General features: G+C 39.9%; 2 protein-coding genes across 2 annotated transcripts in view; both read left to right on the forward strand.

Moving 5' to 3' along the window:
* Positions 1-2,754, forward strand: part of LOC115429085 (membrane-associated guanylate kinase, WW and PDZ domain-containing protein 2-like) — a gene marked incomplete at its 3' end in the record, with an annotated part of 206,325 nt that extends 203,571 nt beyond the window's left edge. Inside the window, exons 4-5 of the mRNA XM_030148334.1 lie at positions 250-465; positions 2,705-2,754. Of these exons, the coding sequence (XP_030004194.1) occupies positions 250-465; positions 2,705-2,754 (266 nt within the window). The remainder of the gene's footprint in view (positions 1-249; positions 466-2,704) is intronic.
* Positions 2,755-2,758: 4 nt separating this feature from the next.
* LOC115429086 (membrane-associated guanylate kinase, WW and PDZ domain-containing protein 2-like) lies at positions 2,759-10,342 on the forward strand (the record flags this gene model as incomplete). The annotated part of the gene is made up of 3 exons (XM_030148335.1): positions 2,759-2,916; positions 8,702-8,781; positions 10,290-10,342. Coding segments are annotated over 3 exons (291 nt in total), but the record flags the coding sequence as incomplete, so codon positions are not given.
* Positions 10,343-10,545: the final 203 nt, after the last annotated feature.

Genomic DNA, 10,545 nt, shown 5'->3' on the forward strand with positions numbered 1-10,545 from the left:
TTGGATATGTGTGAGGAATCACAAACCTCTGTCAATTCACTGTTTACACTGAGACACTTTAGCATACTCGCATTACACTTATGTATTGTATCTGTTATTTGCTTTTGATGTGTGTACTGCTGGCTGTACTATAATTTGCCCCTTGGGGATAATAAAGTACCTTGAACCTTGAACCTTACTGAGATTTTCTGCCCTTTTCTGCACTTCATAAATCTAAAACCTCCCACTTGTTCCTCTTTTCACATCCAGATAACTTTTACGGCACCCCCAAGCCTCCGGCCGAGCCCAGCACTCTGCTGCTAAATGTAACAGACCAGCTGCTGCCGGGCGCCAGACCCAGCTCTGAGGGCAAGAGGAAGCGTAACAAGTCAGTCAGCAACATGGAGAAAGCCAGCATCGAGCCCCCTGAGGAGGAAGAGGAGGAGAGACCCATTGTCAATGGCAACGGTGTTGCTGTCACCCCAGGTCAGCCCCAACAATGACCTCCACAGATGCAGAAGGAAAGGTCACCTGAGCCAGAAGCCTCGTAGTGACAGAGAGGTTCGAGGTCATGAAGCAGGGCGCACTCGTCTGTTGAGGTTGATCGTCTGGTTTAAGTCAGAGCAACGGTCTCTTTTAGAGCTGTTTCCTAGCAACAGAGAGTCTAACAGATGCTTTCACATGTATGTTTTTAGAAAATATTTTGTGGAAGATGATCACGTTTAATTGATTACACAAATCGCTAACACACAAAAACATCTTGGTATTCCACATAATGATGGAATGTTAAACCTCATAATGACTCAATTCCACAGCGACCGATCTTGTCCAACTGCTACGAGTATAAGCATCAGTGGAATTCGATACCGTTCATCACATATTATCATCAAACACTGTCTCACCTCAGATAGCTGGAGGGTGTACTCAGAATGTTGCCTCCCAGTTTAACAGCAGCCTTCAGGCTCTTTAAAAATCATCTAGGACATTATTAGTAAATGTTTTCTTTTCTTGTAAATCAGCCCTTTTTAAACCACTATAAACTCTGAAAATAGACAGATGTGGCATTTAACTCAGCCAGCAGCAAGGCCAAACCTCTTGTGGCTTTTCCTGTTCATAAATAAAAGATACAAGGCATTTGCTGTGTACAAAGTTTAAGTTACTTTTAATAACAACATACAGAAAAAGGTAGTGACTAGGACACACTTGAAAAGACAGTATAAAGATGTTAACAGTCATTCAGTGTGTTCACACATATGCTTATACACACAGAAAACCACTGAATACATCCCATGATCACATGAAGAAACAATTATCAAAAGAGGCATTATGAGTTTGATTTTTGTTGTTCTAAATCCAAACCATGCTTAGGTCCTGTGACTTCCTAAGCTGGGTTTATGACCTGAAGACAACCACATCTTTCACAGTATCAAACAGAACTACATGAACATTTAGAGACAAGGTCCCAGTCAGTTCCTGTAGTTGACAGGGATGTTTAATTATATGCCGACTCTGTAAGGCATTTTACAGTTAAAGGATGAGATTTTGGTTTTCTACTCGCAAGGAGCTCAAAGGAGGTAGGGTTTTTCCTTTTAAGGGAGATTTATCTGGACATTGTAACATTTCTGATTCATTTTATGATATAGAATTGTAATACGACCTGTTTAGCTAAATGTCACCTTGATTTACAAAGTGTATTACAGGATAAAAAGCATGAAAGAGAAATAGAGACTGATTATGTAAATGCAGTGAATTTTATAAAAGCAAGATGTATGTCTGAAGTTAAATCTTAACATAAAAGGGAAGTTACTACAAACAAAAAATGCATAAAAGCTGCTTTTAAAATGTTGGTTCTCAGAGGGTAATGTAAAATAAGTCAATGTATTTGCCCAGCTAATTAGCTCAGGTTGGTAAATCCAGTCCATGACATAGCTTTTTGTCTCCAGACTTGATTTAAGAACAATTAGCAAAGCTTTATCTGAGGATAGAAGCGTAGTGCACTGGCTTGTTGAAGTTCTTTTACATACCAACAAGTGTGTAGTGTACATTGTTCTGTACATTCAGCGTAAAGAAGTGGATGATCCTAAATTTAGCCTTGAGAGCAGAAAGCAAATGCAGGAAATGTTTTAACTTATCTCTATCTACAGGCTCTCCTGTGCAATGAGGCATGTGGATGTTAAAGTGGGCTGCTGTGCTCAGCTCAGGAGGAGTTTTCTCAGTAGATGGACAGAGTGTGGGCTGACCGGGAGAGCTGAAGGGGAATCAATAGAACACAGCAGGCTCATGTGATCGAAGCAGATAGCTACCTCATTCTTTCCCTCCCATAGATTATCTCTCAAGCCCCGGCTCTCATTTGTCCCTTCCAGACTTCCCACTGCTAATTTTCCTCCAGAAACTCACACACCTATTTTCCATCCTCTGTCTATATTGCATACAAACCATTTCACATGCACACACCTTTGCATCACAGCCTGCATTGTCTTTAAATCCTAACATGCTGTTAACCTCTCCTTCACCTCACTTGTCCCTCTAACTTATGCTTCCCCTTCTTTTTCGGATAATTTTTCCCTTTTTTTTTACGACATCAACCCTGATCCTGACGCTCTATAATTCTACCCCTCCGAGCCTCCACTTCCGCTTCTTCACTTCACCACCCACCGCCCCCCACCCCCTCCCTCCCGAGCAATAATATTGTGTCTGACTCATGTTTGCCCTGTTGTCACCTCAGAGTCAAGCGAACATGAGGACAAGAGCACAGACGCTTCAGGAGACATCGCCCCCACAGATCAACCCAGCAGAAGTCACAAGTGAGGTGTCAAAGGACGACGGACAGTCCCCAAAGACAGTGGTGCCCAAACCAGAGGAGAACGATGAGCTAGGGCCTCTGCCAGACAACTGGGAGATGGCGTACACTGAGAAAGGAGAGGTCTACTTTATAGAGTAAGTGTCACTGTTAACTTGATCATCTAGTTTATCACGTAGAGTCACTAGAGTCAGTCTTGCCAACTTAGCTTTTTAGTCACTTGGCAATTTTCGAGAGCCCTTTAGTGACTAGAGCTTGGCGATTTCTTTGGGCAAGTTTCAACTTCTCTCCCTTACGAGAGTAATAAATGTATCCCAGGAATGTGATGTCTGCACTGACTGGGTTGGTGATTGAACACATAAGAGAAGCAGCTCATTCTCTTCGCCTTTCAGAAGCCAGATTGATATGCGTACAAGCTGTGAATGGATGTACCTTTTGCAGTAAATTACTAAAAACCTTTTCAATTCCAATTATTTGCAAGACACAAATATATAGAGGCTGACATAGGCTCATAAATATCCACATAAGTCTGTGAACACATATAGGATATGGACAAAACTACTGCGACACATTGAATTCAGGTTTTGTTGCTAACAGGGAGCTACAAAATGATAATGACAAGTGTCATAATGTAGTTTCAACTGACAACTAATTTATTTTGCAGAGTTCATTTTGTTTACATTGTCTTGTGCACTTACAAAATGAATTTTTTTTCCCCTTAATTTTACTAAAGGTTTAAATTTTATTTGTCACTGCAAATGTTCTGTTTCTACATTTAGGAAATATTTGTCACATTCTGATCATAAATAATGATTTTAAGTATCCATCTAGTGTCTTCAACTCACTCAAGAAAATCATGATAATTATTGACAACTGACATGGACATTTTTATCATAATAATGTTATAAATTAACAGGATTTGGGAAGTCCTACAAACTGTAGGAATAATGTTTCCCTAGTATTTTTGTCCATATAGTGTATGACTTTCATATTTCCATTTCCATTGAATAAAGACAGCTACACTGACTGGAGGGTAAGAATAAAAGTGTTGTTTGGTTGTATAATCAAGCAGCTCTAAGGTTGATGCACATTTTACTCAGGGAAAGAGCAAGAAATTTATCTTTGTCATTATTGGATTTCACCCAAAGGTATCATCAACCAAGTTAAGTAAAATGCAATTTATGTGCATTTTTATCTACTACTTTTATGTCGATATTAAGAGTTGGTTCTTCAGTATCGTCATCATTGTTGTCATGATCTAAAAGTTGGTCAAGTTAGATGTAATAATTTCATGCAATATCATGAAGTAAGTCATTTGAGTGGCTGATACACATAACAGGTATTTTGCAAAAAAAAAAGAAAAATCTGAATCTGTGTTGAGTTTTGTCTTAACTGTTCATACATGGTAGTTTTTCATTCTTATTATCAGCTAGTCTGCCCTTCTTGGTTGCTTGTTGTATTAAACCAGTCAGTGTTGCAGAATTATTGGTTCATACATTCAGACACAATCATTTGCTGTATCTGTTTCCATGTGTCCAAAGTTTAAATATTCCAGAATTTTCAATGTAAAGGTAGAAAAACCATTAACTTAGTAACAACAATGCACACAGACTGCAGTAAACATGCTATCAGATTAGCTCTGGACAGCAGTGTTAGTTAACATGAGGGTTTTCTTGTTTGCAGTCTGAGAATGCTTACACTGATGGACTAAATGTTCACTCTGAGCTCATTTCTCTCTTCCTATGTGCTCGACAACCGTCTAACACTGTTCCTTTTACTAATTTAAAAAATGTCCAAGTCAGTGGATCAAGGCCAAGTAGCACCTAAATTTACTTCTGTATATTCACTTCTGTGGGCAAACACAAGCACACAAAGAGTCTATAATTGATGCTTGGTAGTTTAATGAGATTTAGAGGTCCCTGGAAACACCTTGCTACAGAGAATTCTGTTATAGAAGCTTTAAAGTTTAATTCATTGGTGTTGTTAGTGTTTTACAACAGCTGTAAAGACTTGAGGCGAGTCTTCATTACATCCAAATACTGAAGAATCTGAAGCTGTTGGTGAAGGAAATGTTTCTGCTTGTGTGTTGACCTGGTATTTTGTTTATCATTAACAAATCTAGTGCCAACAGGAGATTATTTTCCCATACAAAAGGTTTTATTGTATCATTTAATCATTTGAGTCATGAGGCTGAATCACTGCAGTATCTCAGTCTGCTTGAATGCACTTTTCTGGAATCTGTACAATACCAGTCTATAAAATGAGGCCATGATGCAGTTGTCATCCAGCCAGACACATGCTGACACATGTTTCATGTGTTTTTGCCGCAGAGCAAGACTTTTAATTTCCCACACAGCAGAAAACTCACCATATGTCTCCTCTCTTAAGCAGAGAAACATTATGCTCCCACATCCATCAAGCGCATTACAGAACTAATGCAGTTAGCTCACTAAATTGTAGCTTCAAGTTTTTTTTCTTTTTTAGAAGGGGCGGGAGTGTTGTCGTGCCAAGTGATAGCAGTTGCCAAGAGAATGCTTTCCTTTGATTGGCCTCCATACAAGATCAATTCGTTTACCTAGAGCTCTTAAAATGAAGCATCTGAGGGGATGAAGAAGGGGGAGGGGGGGAGGTGGCAGGAAAAGAAAGTAAGGATGATTAAAAATAGCAAAGAGACAGGGTGAGAAGGAGGACAAGAAAGAACATGGTAAGAAAGAGCGAGAAAATGTCAAAAAAGCGGAATAAAATGATAGGAAATAATCAAGGAAATTCTAATATGTTTCCTTCTTTGAAAGTGTTCTTCTATTTCACTCTGTATATAGTGTGAGGATGGTCTGTCTAGGATGGTATGGGTCTCCTGCTGATTTATTTCCTTTTACGATATTTGCATTTACATTAATTCCTAAATTGTGCTTGTATGTGCAGATGGGTGTCAAATTGAATGAAATACTGGATGGTAGTGGTCTGATGAATTCATATGAGGAGAGTGAAAATGAAGTGAATCACATGTTACACCTTTGAGAATATTCTGGATCTCAGCCCAAATGAATGCCGATAGAAAGTTTTGGACCAAAGTGTTAGATAGTGCTCTCCAACTCATCGAAACACAGCCATCAAAACACCAGAGGGGAGTATTTTTTTGGGAGAATGGTGTTCATCCCTATAGAGGACTTCACAAAGCTGTAGAATCATTGACGCAAAGGCACTCTGAAGCTGTTCTGGAGGCAGTAAGATGCCTAATGTTAGTTTTTCCTTTAATTTATCACCCATTTTTATACTGATGGTGCATTAACTGACACAGTGCAGGGTGAAGTCTTTCAAAGTATGCAGCTAACACATAATTATCAGCCAACACGGTACCACTGGCGTTTTAGCTTCTAGCACATTGATTTAATTTATATATCAAAGGTTATATATCAAGGTTCATCCGATAGCTCCTGCAGGGGAAGCTGTTCTCACCAAAAACAAAAAGTAGGCTATCTTTCTAGCATCGAACAATATCTGAGAAGAGTTAGTGAGGAGATGGTGTAGAAACCCACCGTCAACAACTAAAGGGACATGTACACTGGCCAACCAAAAACAGTCATGACCTAATGATGGAGGGAAAATGCTTCCATCGGATGTTACTGCAGTGATTCATGTGTTTCACCTGCAAACATGTTCTTCAGCTATAACTGAAACAGTAGCTTCTTTTTTTTAAAATTTTTTTTAAACCATTTGTTTGATAGAGAACATAAGTTTGGACTGTGTTTCAATGGAGAAAGGTCCTGTGGTCTGATGAGTCCAGATTAACCCTGTTCCAGAATGATGGAGGAATCCAGGTTAGAAGAGAAGTGGATGAAGTGATTACCGACCATGCCAAGGGCCTGTAGTTCAAGCCTGTGGGGGCAGTGTTATGATCTGAGGTTGGTTCAGTTGGTCAGGTCTAGGTTCAGTAACGTTATGTGCCCAAAACATGACATCAGACGACTACCTGAATTATCAGGTATGATCATCAGTGGATGTTTTTCTTCCCTGATGAACAACTATATTCCAATATGACAACACCAGGATTCATCAGGCTCAAACTGTCTGAGTCCAGACCTGAACCACATTAAGAATCTGTGGGGTCTGCAGAACAAGACTTTCCACCAGTGGTCTGACCCTTCAATCACACACACACATACACACACACACACGCACACACACACACACACACACACACACGCACACACACACACAAAAGATTGTGTCCACAGTCAAAGCTAAATGTAGTCAAATTAATATTTACTGTGTGACTTTTTCCTTAAAAATCAATGGACTAAAACACAGTCAAACTGAAGTACCTCTGGATTCCCACCAGGGCATGGGCACATTGGCCGCTGCTTTTTGCCCAGTTTGTGTGATTCCACCAGGCGTCCCAGAAACAGCTCAGCATTCACTTCACTAAAAATACACGCCAAGTCTATCTTTGACGAAAACCCCATCAAGATGCACAGAGCAGATGAGACATGCAGGAGGTCTGATCCAAATGGCATAGAGCACAGGTGTCAAACATGCGGCCCGGGGGCCAAATCTGGCCCACCAAAGGGTCCAATCTGGCCCACAGGATGAATGTGTGAAATGCAGAAATTACACTGAAGAATTAATACTCAATGGTGTCAAAATCATTTTAATTCAGCTTCCACATACAGTCCAATTAGACTTCAAGTGGGTCAGACCAGTAAAATATTATCATAATAACCTATAAATAATGACAACCCACATTCTCTCTTTGTTTTTTTTGTGTAAAAATGTACAATTACATGAAAATGTTTACATTACCAAACTATACTTTTACAAAAAACGTGAATAACCTGAAAAAATATGAACAAATGGAAATGTCTTAAGAAAGTAAATGCAATTTACCAATATTCTGCCTGTTACTAAATGTTTTGTGCGATTGTAATGCACATGTGTAAATGATAAACTGATAAACCGAGGCAGAATATTGTTAAAATTGCACTTATTTTTCTTAAGACAATTCAAGTTGTTCATGTTATTCAGATTTTTAAGAAAACTTTGTAGATGTAAACCTGATCATAATAGAATTTTATATTTTTCACTGTTGTTATTTTATTGGTTCATCCCACTAGAGTTCAAACTGGGCTGAATGTGGCCCCTGTACTAAATGAGTTTGACACCCCTGGCATAGAGCATCCATAAAAATTCAATTTCCTGTACATTCAGAACTACAGCATAAACACTACATTGGCTGCCTGGCTTTTTATTACATGTCTATGAACTGACTCTTGATAAATAGTGGTTGTTTGTCACTGGATTTCCTGATCGGTGTGTTTCCTCACCAGAATGTAGAACGGTAGGAGATACTGCGGACACATGACTCTTCTTATTGCATCCTTTTCCTTCACCCTCCACCTCGCTTAGACCCTTTGTACCCGTCCCCTGCCCTCTCCGCTCTGTACTTTCGTACCGTCATCATGAAGGGAGACCATTGTAGCTCCAAAGCTTCAGACGAGATGCAGAGATGCATCAAGTTCCCCTGGCACATCATCATATCTGATCTAGATCCCGCTCGCCTGAGGCTGTGGATGAGTGTGCCAAGCCCACAGCTGTTCCCCTCCATCACTCCCTCAGCCTGCCCCTCTATTCCTTTTCTGCCCCTTCTCCTCCCGCTCCTCTGCCTGCTAATGAGAGACAGTAAGCAAATTAAAAGTATTGATTGCCACTTTGTTAACCTAAAGCTTTTTTTTTTACCCCCCCCAAGTCTTCCTCGTCACCTTTTTCGAGGCCAGACACACAAGGGAGGCTCATCTTTCCTCTCTAAAATGTTCTGTGGCTGAATTACAAAATCCACCCAACCTCCTTCTTTCTTTCTGCCAAGTCTCCTCTTTCTCGCCATCTATCACACTCCCTCTCACTCTCTCCTCTGTCGTCGCTTCACAGCCACAACACCAAGACGACATCGTGGCTGGACCCGAGGCTAGCCAAGAAGGCAAAGCCGCCTGAGGAATGCAAAGAAGATGGTGGAGTACTGCATCTCTATCTCCTATTTTACCACTCAGCTCTTTCTAAATCCGTTTTTAAATAGACAAGTTGCCCACAGCATCAATTTTACATGATTTAAACTTTGCCTGATGAATGCAGTGTGAGGTGATTTTATTCAATGCTTCTTTATTTCCTCATTTTTCGCACTGATAAAGTAATTTCTATATATATGTTTTGTGTCGCATTAGTGTGTGTCACTGTGGATAAGACAAATCGTGTGTTCAAAGGAACGTCTGTAGAGACCTGGAGGTTACAAAGACTTCTTTATCCACAATTGAGAGAGAGATGTAGAGTGTTCCTTCGTCATCCACCCCACCACGCACAACAAAACACACTAAAAGAGGGTGAAATGTCAGTGTTGCAATATCTGTAGAGGAATCAACACGCATAGTAAACTGTGTTCTGTTGCCCTGTGCATCTTTCATTCTGTGCACAACCAAGTGTATTCTAGATTTCTACTACAGAGTTGTTTACAGGGAGGTGGTGATTGAATAGAAAGGCAGCAGTTGGAGAGTTGTTTTTTTTCAGGTGTATGTGTATGTTTTGTATGTACTTCTTTGTGCGCACTGTGGGAGGGTTTCGACGTTGCTGTGTATATTCCTGTCATGACCACATGGCTTGAGTTTCTCTAAAATACTTTTGGCCTCACTCACTCATAGCCTACTTGCAGACAGCGACAGCAAAGCAAAGTAAACAAGTGCATTCTGGGTTGCATACTAATACATTTAGTTTACAAAGATCACATTTACATACAAATATTAATTAAAGTGAAGAAAATAGCTTGGCTGACGTCTCATCTTCAACAGTTCAGAAAAGAACAGAATGAAACTTCAATTCTCGTATTTCAGAAGCTAAATCTTGTTTGGAGTTAACATTTATGTTTCGTTAATACTCATCATTCATTTTACTGACTGGTAAAATAATGAGTGTTTACCATTACAGTTGCAATGGCTTTCATGTGAAAGAGTAAAATATGTAAAATACAGCAGTAACTCAATGTACTGTCACGATTCGTGAACATGCTGGCTACTCTCTGAGCAGAATAAAATAATGTTAAGAGGTATTTGCAGATTATATTTGTCTTGGACAGGACAGCATAAGATCTTTGGAAATGGCAGTTGGTCTGACTGTGTTTGCCAGTGTGTGGTTGGCATTAAACACTGGGACGCTTCATGTTGACACATTGCCAGATTTATCCTTCTTAGAGAATTGCGTCCTGTTGTCGCATTTTATTCAGAAGACTTCCTGAAGTCACAGAAACTCCTCACTCTCTCTCAATCTTCAGATATTAAAGAAAGAACCCTCCCTAAGATGATGAAATGACACCAAAGACAAAGAGTGTTGCTTGTGAGGAATTAGTCAAAATGGAATTGCGCTTTTATCATCACAGCCTCAACTCCTTTTGATCCATTAAGGACGTTCCACAGGAGGAGATGCAGTGATGTTGTGAGGACTTGCTATTGATCTTGTTGCGTGACTTATCCAGTTAGTCGCAGATTCAAGGATGAGGGCTGCAGCATGGCGACTGCATCTCTCTAAAGGCACATTATGATTGTCGGGTCAGTTTAGTAGACCAAGTCTGATACAGTCTGGGACAGTTAGTCAGTAGATGAAAACATTCAGTGGGGTGTTTTTAGGAGAGTGACAAAATGTCAATATGGCAACTATGGGCTATTTAATCTTACAATGGATTATTGATGCGCTCTTCCGCATGTATGGTTTTTTTTAAATTATTATTATTA

The sequence above is a fragment of the Sphaeramia orbicularis genome, chromosome 12 (assembly GCF_902148855.1).
Source record: "Sphaeramia orbicularis chromosome 12, fSphaOr1.1, whole genome shotgun sequence".
Taxonomy (NCBI): Eukaryota; Metazoa; Chordata; class Actinopteri; order Kurtiformes; family Apogonidae; genus Sphaeramia; species Sphaeramia orbicularis.